At 38.4% G+C, this 13,118-nt stretch overlaps 1 protein-coding gene across 2 annotated transcripts in view; it reads right to left on the bottom strand.

Moving 5' to 3' along the window:
- Positions 1 to 13,118, bottom strand: part of LOC150078196 (uncharacterized) — an 881,600-nt gene that overhangs the window by 374,945 nt on the left and 493,537 nt on the right. For both annotated transcript variants that reach the window (XM_090385307.1, XM_090385308.1), the window contains one exon: positions 2,817 to 2,890. In XM_090385307.1, coding sequence (XP_090241433.1) covers positions 2,817 to 2,890 — 74 coding nt within the window. The remainder of the gene's footprint in view (positions 1 to 2,816; positions 2,891 to 13,118) is intronic.

The raw sequence follows: 13,118 nt of genomic DNA, 5'->3' as shown, positions 1-13,118 counted from the left end.
GTTGCTATAAATAAATAATAATACTAATATGCAAAAGAGGCATTTACTTTTATTTTTTTCATTGTCATGGCACTGAAAAAAATGGCAGTGCCATGACTCAATGGTACTTTATAGTCAACCGCCACTGCTTAGGATATGTCAAGTTCAATTAGAGAAAGCAGTGGCATATTACCTTATGGTACAAGTGATACAGATGCACCAGGCCCTGAGCTGGAGGAGAGCAAAAGAAAAAAAAAGAAAATGTTACCCACACAAAAAAAAAAAATAAATAAATAAATAAAAAAAAATAATAATAAATTACTCCACACGAGAACACAAGCTTGTGATGATACGGCGCTGAAAGAGAAAGTAATGCATGCGTTACTTTTACTAATGGTTTTATTTATTCATCAAAACTTTGGACACTTCTGCCACACTAATCACAGGTCGCGAACAGGGTGAGTGAGAAGCGTTATGTGAAACTAATAAATTACATTAGCAACAGTAATGTACTGTACAGAAACATTTCTTCATATCGAAGACGTAAGACTGAAAAACGTTACATTATATGAGTTTTACTAACTGATTACCACCTTTGACCTAGCAAAAGAAAGCAAAAAGAAATCACAATTTGCGTGTAGTGAATCACTATTAAACCTATCATGTAATCAGGATATGATTTTTAAATAACGTTGTTCGTGCTGGCTAAACTTTAAAGATACGGCCAGTTAAATGTAATGATAAAGATGTTACTCGTTTATTTATTTATTTATTATTATTATTATTATTATTATTATTTATTTTTATTTTTTTTTGAGAAATGCAGAATTTCACAAGTAGTGCCAGAAAACAAGAATCATCACCTACATGTAGCTCTGAAAATAATGAAATGAATCAAACCAATGCATTAATTAAAGCACTTATCACTTATTGATGAGCTAAAAAATTACGTTGCTCATTTTTGAGAGCTAATTTTTAAGGCAGACCATGTGACTAGCGCGGTCTTAGATCGCTGGGGTTTTTTTTCGCTCGTTACTCTCCCTCTCCCCCCCTCGAAGAGGAGAAAGTTTTATGTATTTTTAGCCGTGTTTGGGTCGAGCAAAGCTTGCGTAATTTTGTCTCTTAGAAATTTCGGGATTTCATCCCACGATATATTGGCCTTAGCTGCTTGCTTAATGCCACAGGCTTTGAAAAGGGCTAAGTTCGATTCTAAAAGCGACTGAAGTTAGACGGGTCTCGGGTGAAGATATTTTTTACAAGGAGATTTATTCTAGGTTTCTCATGCAAACTGCCAAGAAATTCTATAAACATATGCAGTTTACAAAAATGATATACAGTATATCATAGAGGGGATTTAATTGACAATCATAGTGAACTGACCCCATGCAAATGGACTATAAGACCGAAAACTAGAGGATTAAACAGCGAAAGATCTGAAGATTTTTTCCAGAAATTTTACCATTATAAAATACTAATAGTAGTAGGGTTTTAGGAGCATCAGCGACTAAGGCCATATTGCTCCGATATATTGTTTGTAAATTGTATGTGTTCTGTGGTCGGTTTTTTGTTTGCTGGACGAAAAACCTGAGTTTCCTGGAGAAAAATCCATGCTACCCTCGCCTGAGACCGACTAACTCAGCCACGTTGTGAAAAAGGCCCACAAAAATTCCTCACGTCATCGACGGGACTCAAACTGTGGTCTTTTCCACCCGGTGTGAGGAGAACGGCGATTCTACCAACTGCGTTACCCACGAGGGCATTATATGACAGCTGGGCATGAAGATGGAAAGAGTAAACCTAGAGAACAAGAAGAAATATGGAGCACCAAGAACTAGAAGTGACGAATGGACACTGTGGTATTCAGAAAGGAGCTCGAAAGTGAATGGAAGTCAGCAGGGCATAATACAAAAGTACTTCTACAAATACCAGCTTCTTCTAAACGATGCCTCTTGAGTCGTGATGAACCGGAGAGATATTTGTACACCTCCAATGTGATGGAACTTCACCTCAGTACAGGGATGGACCCACTTTAATATTAAAAAAAAAAAAAAAAACGAACTAGGCCTTATCCAATGATATCAAGGGAAAGCAACATTTGTGATGTTGTTAATATCATTGGAAGAAACCTATCAGCTCTTTGCACCTTTTTATTCAATCGCGATATTTCCTCTTCCAATTCATTTTCGATGATTACATTATCATGTAGTTCTCAACACCTCTTATCCGGGACAATATTACTATGAAGTCTAAAAGAATTTACTCAAAGAAATTTTCAACTGATAAAAACGTACAGTCTGTGATTGTGTGGTTCTAGCTGTCTGACTGCGCTTTCCTTGCAATCGTTTATGGTGTACATATGCAAACACTGTGGTTGAATTATCCAGAAAAATAAAGTTGCGGTGCTTGTACTCCGCACACACTATTATAACTCTGTATCAATACATATATGAATCGACAAAATATGTTTTACCGCTTTGCGTAACCCACTCGTACAAGATCTTTCATAGGCTAAGAGAAGATCTTTTGGTACAAGATCTTTCATAGGCTATGAAAGAACTTGTATCCACTCGTACAAGAACTTTCATAGGCTAAGAGAAGACACACAATATGTCGGGTCTGATCACGATGATGAGACTAATGAAGCGTTTTGGAAACTGAGGTATACCGAAAAATAAGGAACATCCTGCTACACGATAATTCATCTTTGTTATAGAATAATAAAAACTTCTCATATTTATATTTGTAACTTCACAGTTATTACGCTGGAAAATGTTTTCAACAGAAAATCACATTTCAATGTACAAAATAGCGTCACAGTAGAAGGAAACTTTTCTTACCTCATTTTGCACGTGAACATTTGGGGACGGTAGACTCAGATATGCTTCTCCTTTACCCTTTTCAGGCACCAAACCTAAAAATCATAAACAAAACAAGCAATTTGTTAAAACACGCGTGCACAAAACAAGTAAAACAAATTTGTTAAAACACTGATTTGATATTTTATTAATTAATAAACTCCTACATACAAAACAGATAAACCCATTAATATTTGAATGGACAAATTATTACAAAATGACAACTAACATTTACAGTTGTTGTCGTAAATTTAATATGTGCCAATTACATAATGCCGAAAAACAGCCAATTAAGAATATTAGCACAGAACACTATTTTACTAAATAACAGATTCTAAAAAAACTATTTAATTTATAATAATTAATACAGTAATTAAAAGTAAGTAGTATGCGAAGTTTTAGAGAAGTAAGTAGTATTTAAGAATTAATAAAATAACTGAAATTCATAAATGGATTCCAGTGACGATAATAAGAATCTTAATGTGAACACAACCGCCTATGCATGGCTTAAATCTGATCACGAATAACTTATTTTATCTAAACTTTATAGCATGTTTTCATGGTATGTTAAAGTTTAAATAGTTAAGTATATAGTTGGTAATTTTTTTATTATTATTTAGGCTTTATGAAAAAGGAGTACAGACAATTTGACACATCTTTAACGCTAGATCCTTGTGCGTTTTAACTTTTTGAATGTGAAATCCATTGATATTGACATATTTTGTATTCAACTATTTCTTTAAGGTGGAAGACATTTTAGCCATCTCGGTTTACCTTGACCTCGATCGAGGCTAGGTTTATTGTGAGAGTTGGATTTTTTGTCTGGCCTGTGCAATAGTGCTGAGAACCTGATTTTTGGTCAAGTGAAGTGATGTAGGGTTTTAAATCATCGGTGTATGACTGGAAGTCAGTTTAGGATGCCAGGAAGGACTCTAAGACATCTCCAAGGAGCGCACTACAAAGTGGCCAGACTCCACTTTGTGGCACACTCCTGCTGGAAGTTCATATACTTTACAGTTGTGGTGCGATATGATAAGATGTCTCGGTTTCAGGATACATTGAATTGAATTATACATAGTGCATTATCACCTGTAATATTGAAGAAATTTCTCAGGGTGGAGATTAGGGCTGTTACGTCTACTCTATCATGGCTGCTTTGATATTAAAAAATCACATCGAGTTGAGTTCTGTCGTGGAGGGCGTTATAGATTCTTATAAGGGTGTTCATGAGGCTGCAATATATCGATATTCCTTGATTACTGTGAGCTTACTACTAAGCAGGGCTGAATTGCGTTTTCGAATATCTTGAGAAAACCGAAGCTGATGACAGTAGGTCTAAAATCTTTGCAGTCCTTTTCGGAACTGGAGGAACATTCACGGCATAGTCTTTATTTTAGTATATATACTCCATATGTTAAGCAACCCATGGTTCGATTCGATTTTGATATTTCAGGATCATGAAAGAATTCTAGATTGGCAGGACCCTATTCGGCATATAAAGTGTTATATGTATTTGGTAGGTAGCAATAATACGAGTATTTTGTGCTTTTATAAAATGGAATTTGCTAACTAAACTTATATCTCCACTGCAACACAGACCTTTCAGTTTGTCTTTCAGCTGATCAATCTCTTTAACACAGCCTCCCCTATGATCATGTGACACTGTCCATCAAATCAGCGCTACTTGACGTTTATACCAGTGGCACGTGCCTACGAGCCTGACAACAATTTCACAGCCTATCAGACAAATTTACGACAATGAAGGGGGGGGGGGGGGAACAGTTGTTATCTTCTTCTTTAATAACAAATTGGCACATGACAACGGTGTCAGATTAGTACCGCTGAGGTACGAAACACGAGTACACACAAACGAGCGCGCGCCAAGCAAATAACGGATGTGCCAGCCGAAGTGGAAACAAATTTGATATAGGACATTTACCTCTGGCGTTCTAGTAATTTTTTTAAACGTTTGCCAGGTCAAGATGTGAACGACCTTTCAACAAATAATCACTACACGAAATCTCTGTGCAGGTAGCACCAGGTAGACGACCGTTAAACTTGACAGAAGTCATCAACATAGAGGAGGAAGTAAGTAAGGAGAAAATAAAAATAAGCAAGTTAGGAAATTATTAAGAGAAAGAGAAAGTAAACCATGTGACTACTTCATCATCAGAATTAAGTAACACGATTGATCTTCAAAGCATGTGCCGCTGCTGTCTTAATTAAATAACTTATTTCTTTCCATATGGATTTCTGCAGAGAACAAATGACGAATACAGCTAATCATCTCATTGAAAAGAGGACTATTCTACAAAAATAAAAACAAGTGGAGTGATTCTAAAAAAAAGTTTTGGAATTCCAAATGTTATATCTTGGCTATTACTTCAGCGATGCGATTTTCGTGCTCAAATTCTACAATATTCTGAGGTTATGGCAGGAATTATTGCACTTCACAAGTGCAATAATTCCTGCCATTTTCCACCAATTCGCTCTTGGTGGAAAAATATGCAGTTCACATTCTCAGCTGGTGGAGTGAGTTACAACACTAACTGATCAACAGAGAGTGACTTAGTTGACAGATGGCTGGTGACACTTGTTAGCTGTCCGTCTGTAATTCCCAATAAGGACATCAAAACTGAATCTTTGGGTTAATAGTTCTGCTAATAGGTCTGCGTACGAAACAGAATGTAGGTCTTTCTTAGCACCGCTGTATAATTCATACGAAAAAACATGCTTAAGAAAATACTATAAGAAGGACAAACTAAGGTTAATTAACTGCTAAGAAACACTAATAATTGTTAATAATAATTGTTATTGTTAATTTCGTTAACAACAGTAACAATAATGTTAATGGTAACAACAATAACTATAGAGTTAACAAGAAGCGAAAATCGTAGCTGAAAAAAAAAAAAAAAAAAAAGGAGAAAAGAATACTAGTATCCTGTACACTAGCACGCTATCGCTTCAACAGCTGATGTGCCATTTAAAGTACCTTGAGGTAAACTAATAAACATGAGTATCCCGGGGACCAGAAACTTTTTCTACCACATAACATACTTTAAAAATTAATAATGGCTCGAGATCGACCTATCACAATTTTTTTTACAAGTGTATCTCTGTCTTAAAAAATTACGCTAGTTGTAAAATTATTTAAATTTTTTTTGTTATAAAAACACATTAGGCAGGTAAGTAAATTTGAAAGAAACTTAACTAAGTCAGTTAAGGCATAACCGTTAATAATTGCACAGGCTACTTCTTCATGAGCTGAAACTTAATTTAATTACTGGGATGAGATCTTCGAATCTCATGTAAGCGTTCTACAACTGATATTGGTTCCAATTTTATTAGCAGATGATATTGTCACGCAGGATGGGGTTCACCTGGTGGACCCAGCATTCAATATTCTACCCAATTTTGATTACAAACAGCATGGCCGAAATGGTCTCAAAAGATTATTATAGTCCCCTTCCCTTCCAGATACACGTAAACTTAACCCTTGTCACTAAACCCGTGTGTCTGGGAGATATTGGACATTTAAATTGTATCACTCTTTATGAATTGACGTTGCGGAGAGTGCACTGTCACGAGTGTTCTCGTGACAATGCACATATATATTGAGTGATCACTGAATTATGACCACCCCTATGAAAACCGAATGCGACCCGTTGACCACGTGAGGTACGAGAGTGCGCAGTTAGTCGACCTACGTAGCATAGATAAGGTGTCAGTGGTTCAGTAGGTAGTAAAATTTCGAGCGTGATGGGCAAAAGGAAGGATTTATCGGACTTTGATGAAGGACAGACTGTGGGTGGTCGACGAGCTGGTGCCTCGATTTCCCAAACAGCTGAACTCGTGGAGTGTTCGAGAGCCGCCGTAGTTAAAGTCTACCAAGACTGGCGTCAAAATGATCAAACAACAAACCGACGGAAAAACTGCAAAGGTCAGCGAAAGGTTGATGTTAGAGGTGAGAGCCGAGTCCGACGACTCGTATAGGCGAAGCAGTGTTGAAGAGTTGACTACCCAATACAACAGGGGCTAACCCGGAACAATATCTGGCATGACCATGCATCGCACGTATGGGCTATACCAGCAGACGACCCCTATGGCATCCTCTCCTAACCAAGGTTCATCGGCGTAAAAGATTCTCCTGGTGCAAAGAGCATGCAAGTTGGACGTTAGACGACTGGAAGGTGTGCTGGTCGGATGAGTGAAGTTATTTACTTCACACCGTGGATGGTCATGTACGGATTTGGCGTCAACAACATGAGGCTCTTCATCCATCATGCATGTTATCAAAGGTGCAGGCCGGTGGAGGCGGTTGTATGGTGTGGGGAATGTTTCACTGGCAGGAACTTGGACCCCTGGTGCATGTAGAACAACATATCAGTGGTCTCCGCTATCGTCAACTGCTTGCTGACTGTGTACACCCCGCTATGTTACACTTTTCCCCGAATGGCAATGGTGTCTTCCAAGATGACAATGCGCCGAGCCATCGGGCGCTTGTTGTGCAAGAATGGTTTGAGGAACACAGTTCTGACTTCCAGCATATCGATTGGCCTCCAAACTTCCTCCGATATCAATCCCATAGAACACTTGTGGGACATTATGGAAAGGCATATCAGGAGTCTGGATACACCAATCACCTCCATAGCTGACCGCATTAACACAGCTTGGTTGGCCATACCTCCCGAAAGCTTCCGACATCTTGTTGAATCAATGCTACATCGGATAGCTGTTGTACTGGGGGCAAAAGGAGGACCTACGAAGTATTAGGTAGGTGGTCATAATTCAGTGATCACTTAGTGTTCTCATATCATATCTCATATTAGCATCGTTACTTTTTTTTTTTTTTTTTTTGGCTTTCACATTTTGTTCCTCATGATTATGCTCCTGATCAGATCAGTGAACAATAAATGCTTTAATAATTATTTATCAAATATTTATTAAATGTTTGTGATTTTGTGTGTTCGATTAACATTTGGAGCCTAGTGTACAAGCGGTATTGCAGTCTTCATTTCATTTATTGAAAAACTATCCAATTGCATTATTGCTGGAATTAAGAATAAGAATATTTAAAAATGCGTTTGGTCTCCAAATAAATATGCAGTAAAGAGTAGATTTCAGAGAGAGAGAGAGAGATAATTAATATGCATGCCCAACGTTTCAAGCGTGGTCCTGATGAAATACGGCGTGTGAAAACTTAGATTAATAACAGTCCACTGGACGCCAGGATAAATGATACTTGCTTGCCATAATTATAGGTTTCACTGAAGTGCTTCAGGGTGATGACATCAACGGCAACATCATTCTCGCACATTCAGGAAAATAAGAGGCGATATGATATATTGAAGATATGAACTCTACAGACTATTTGAATCTACTCATCCACTTGTAATCATAACTGAAAATCTACCAAATCTGACAACTATTAAACTCAAAAAATAATTAGTTTCATTTTATTTATATACATTTTTCATGTTCTTATCAGCGTAATTTTTAATTTTTTCCGTCTTGTCGCCGTATATTTCAGATGATTTAATGTAGCCATGAACAATCTAAAGCATAATTACCCGTTACGATTATACAAAGCCATCACTGGACTCAGGAGAGATTCCGTTGGATTGGAAAAGTGCCAATGTATCTCTAATATATAAGTGCGGTTCTAAGAGTGCAGCGGGAAATTATCGACCGGTCAGTCTAACTTCAGTAGTAGGAAAAATCATGGAGGCAATGATAAAGGGTGGAACTTAGGATCATTTAGGTAGATATAGAAGACTATGTAAAGGCCTGCCAGCGTCAGGTCGCATGTTTATGTGCTCCAGTTTAGTTACTATGTTCTTGTATTAGCTTCACTAAACTGATCCATATTTGGCATCTACGGAATCCAGGAAGTGTAAGCTGTACATCAATCCTTTCCATTTCATTCCACAAGTAACAGATACAGTGCAATTTTCAGTTTTAAAATTAATATTAGACGGCGGATAATGTTACTTCTGATTGCCAGAATTCTGGAACAATAGGCTTCCAAGGTCAAAAGTGCTAGTATCGACCCTGCTGTTGGGATAATCCAATTAATTCCCTTAGGAATTTTCCCCCAATTCAAATTCCTACTCCATCCAAGTATAGATCTACCCTACAAGTATCATTAGGGCTTGTAAACAATTGTTTGGAAATTTCCATATGGCCTAACAATGAAGAAATCTATATCCTCTACCTGCTCACGAAAGGAAGGTGCACAATTAAAACGTCTAAGTGACAGGCCAATACGTGCCTCCGGTGTTCAGCCATCTAAAATGTAGCTCTAGCGTTTCTAGGAATAACTCCCCGACCGGCACTTTCAGATTTCCGTACAGGAAAACCACAAAGAAGAAAACACTTAGAAAAGCAAAGAATACGCGAAATAACATTACAATTATTGGACCACTTGATTCGGATGGCATACCTGAACCGAGGACGCCCGGAGCAGTAACCCACACAGAAGACCATAAACCACAATCTGTTGCGATCTTTGAACAAGGTAGCAAAAACAGAGATATAAAAAGAAAAAATTCAGAATTGCATACCACTTGTATTAGCGAGATAAATAATTTTTAAAAAATTTATCTCGGCCAATGGGAAAAAAACTAGAAAACTGGGTACAACGTCTCGAGAAAATTGAGGATTTAATATTGCACAGAGAAGGGCAGGAAACAAATGGCTTTGAGATGATTCTTGAAGGTATTAACAGAATAGCCGATACTCTTGAAACATACATAAGAACCAGAATAGCTCAACTAAAGAAAAGGAAGCCGTACTCAAAAGGGAAGTGGGTACTCAGATCCTGGCTCTTCCGCGCCTAGTGAGACTGTACCGCAGCAACCTAAGGTGCCGATTAATAATAATAAACCTTCTCTTGAGGTCTCTAGTCCTCTTGAAGAAATGCTAAGGAATTCTGAGTATTTAGAATTTATCAAAAAAATCACACAAAGAAAAACTCCAGATTCCTTATTAAGAGGTGACAGATCCTCTCAGCTAAATAGACCAAACCAGACTACACACCGGTTACCAGCTGCACAAGGAGAAATAATGGATCAGAACACCAGAAGACCAACTAAAGCGGCCGTCAGAGTTCAGAACTGAACTACAAAAAATCCAAACAGCCCAAATCAAGCTATCTGCAGCAAAACACAGCTGCAGTGAACATACAACAGCATTACTTCCGACGAACAACGAACAGTAATGCAAAAATTCATCTGATTGTCACAACATGCCGTTTGAAAGTAGCTCCAAGAGGACAGTTGAACCAAAAGCATGGAGGATCAAATCAGCAGTAAAGTTACTTCCAAGCAAGACAAGGAGACCTTCTTCACCCAAGCAGCTCAAAATCGTGATGCAGTTATTGGCTCTAATTCTAACACACTGGGTATTAAAACGGTGCAGCATACAGGAAAGAGGGCAAGGCCCTCCAGCATTTTTATAAGTCGACTATACCCGGAAACAACAGTAGATCAAATTGAAACCCTTCTGAAGCAGCTCAACATACCCGGTATCCCCATAAAGGTCCACACCAGGCATCCATCCTATTCCTCTTTCCGGATTAAGATCAAAAGTCCCAATATAGAAAGATATCTAAACACAGATATCTGGCCCGCAGGTCTATTGGTAATGCCATCGTTTGGCAATCTTAATGAACAACCAGCGGTACGAGCGATCTGGAGACCAGAGACGAGCAGTGTACCTCTTTCTGCACAGCTAGGCAGCGGACCAGACTGTCCCTTCCAACTTACAATCATGCAGATCAATGCACAACACTCTAGATGCGTTGTTGATGAGATCAGGCTCATTGCAACGGAAAATTTATTTGATATTTATATGCATTCAGGAACCATATGTCTCTAAGCACATTTATGGGCAATCTTCCAAAGTTATGGGATATCCCATGACTACAAGAATCGTCCAGCCCGCTGCAACAGATCCTAAATCTGCCATCATCATATTCAACAAGCTGGATATCACTGTTATCTCTGGCTTGTGTAATCAAAATTCCACCTGTATTTAGTTTCTACATAAACTTTCTCGTTCTACTTACTGTCACTATATTGTCCACCATCAGCAGATATTAATTTATCACAAAGATATCTAGAAGAGGTGTTTGCTATTTTAAATCCCATATATTTAATAATTACAACTGATTCAAACTCAAAATCTTTATTGTGGTTCAGCAGTGTCTTGGACAACAGAGGTAGGATTTTCGAGGAATTTTTATTCACCTACAATTTAAATCTGCACAACTTACCCAACCAACCGCACACCTTCTCAAACGTCCACGGAGAATCGAACATTGATTTAACCATTTCAACGTCCGCCATGTCCTCGAGGAGCTCTGATTTGATCATACATACTGACTACACAAACAGTGACCACCGAGCAATCACTTTTAAGGTATCTCTCGTTTCCAAATACTACAGGTCCCCCCTCCTTCTCCTCCTCCAAAAGATCTTAGACAAATGGCCTTTATGTCTTCAATTCACCAGGATTTTAACTTTGACACTCGCCGGTCTTTGAACCAGTTCAATGCCTCAGAATATGCATTCTATGTACAGGCTGCCTTACTTCGTGCTACAGAACGCTCCGCTAAGAAGAAAATTAGCAAGCATACTACAGTTCTATGGTGGACAGCTGAACTTTCCGCTCTGGCAAAAAAGTACACAAAGCACGCAGAAGGTCCTGGCCTGAACCGGAAGTCACCAGACTAAAAAATATCTATAAAGGCCAGCTGAAAGAATACGTAAATACAACTGCAAAACAAAAACTTTCCTCCTGACAACACTTAGTTCACTCCACAGGAAATTCTGATCCGTGAAGGTCTATTATATAAAATTAGCAAAAAACAAGTACCACTCTCATGAAGTGTACAACACTGTAGAGAAGAACGACACAGAAACCACTAACTGGAATGACTCAGTTAACGCCATTCTGGATCGCTTGCTTCCCCTGGACGATCTCACCACAGAAACTCCAGAACAAATATCTATCAGGAATAGCAACTCAACCTACCACTCTTCATATGAAACGGATCTCTTCACTCTTCCCGAGCTAAAGCTGGCTCTAAGCAAAATAAATATCCATAAATGTCCAGGTTTAGATCTTATGGAAAATGCTGTAATTATCAAATTTGCTGAAATCTTTCCAGATATACTTCTATGTACAACAAATGTCTTATTGAGGGAATATTTTCTAATCTCTGGAAGGTAGCTTTGATAAAAATTATTCACAAGTCGGACAAAAATAAATCTTATCCCAAAGCATACAGACCCATCTCTCTTTTGGCAAACCTTGGCAAACTATTTGAAAGATTGTTAGCACCCAGAGTAGCAGATTTAATTGAAGGTCAAAACTTAACATCTCCATCCCAATTTGGCTTCAAGAAGGGAAAATCCTGTGAAGACACCTTGGTCTCTTTAGTTAACCACATATCACCTTCGAGGGCTAAATATGAAATGGCCATATTCGTTGACTTCGAGGGAGCTTTCGATTCCCTCTGATGGGAGAGCGCTCTCAATTGTCTTACCAAAGCCAAGTGCTCTCAGCAACTATTCCAAGTTATTAGAAGCTACTTCCAAAATAGACTCATCCAAGTAATCTCGAAACAGCAGTCTCTCTCAAGGACCATCTCAAGAGGCCACCCCCCAGGGATCAGTTCTGGGACCCCTCTTCTGGAACACAGTTTTGGACAGCTGGCTCACGCAAAAACCTGACAATATCTCTGCCTTCACTTTCGCCGATTATTTGGTTCTTCTAATTACAGGTCGATCGCGTCTTCAACTAGAACAATCAGCCAATATAACTCTTTCTGAGCTAATCAAGTGGTCAAGTATACATAAACTGCTAATATCTGCCACAAAAATAAAATTGATGATTTTTAAGGGCAAGTTAGATTACAGAATACCTCCAAATATAAAGATAGACGGAAAGCAAATCCCTTTTGTTCCTGAATTAAAACATCTTGGCGCAATTTTAGATGACAGGTTAACCTTCTCCTCTCATATTAATCACCTCGCCTCGAAGATTAAGAAGTTCACTGCAGCAATTATCCGCATCTCCAAATTGGACTGGGGACTAAATAAAAAGGCTCTTTTGCTATATTATACAGCAGTATTCGTACCAATAGCAACATATGCTTCGGGACTCTAGTTTCATAGAGCCGTTAAACTCCGTTCCAAGCTCATCTCCATTCAACGAATTATGCTGCTTGCCATGCTCCGGGCCTGCAGGACAGTGTCCTCTGCTGCTCTGCAGGTCCTT

The sequence above is a fragment of the Mastigoproctus giganteus genome, chromosome 11, assembly GCF_048544385.1.
Source record: "Mastigoproctus giganteus isolate SK-2022 chromosome 11, ASM4854438v1, whole genome shotgun sequence".
NCBI lineage: Eukaryota > Metazoa > Arthropoda > Arachnida > Uropygi > Thelyphonidae > Mastigoproctus > Mastigoproctus giganteus.
The sequence above is the reverse complement of the archived record's forward strand: the minus strand, read 5'-3'. Positions and strand labels throughout refer to the sequence as shown.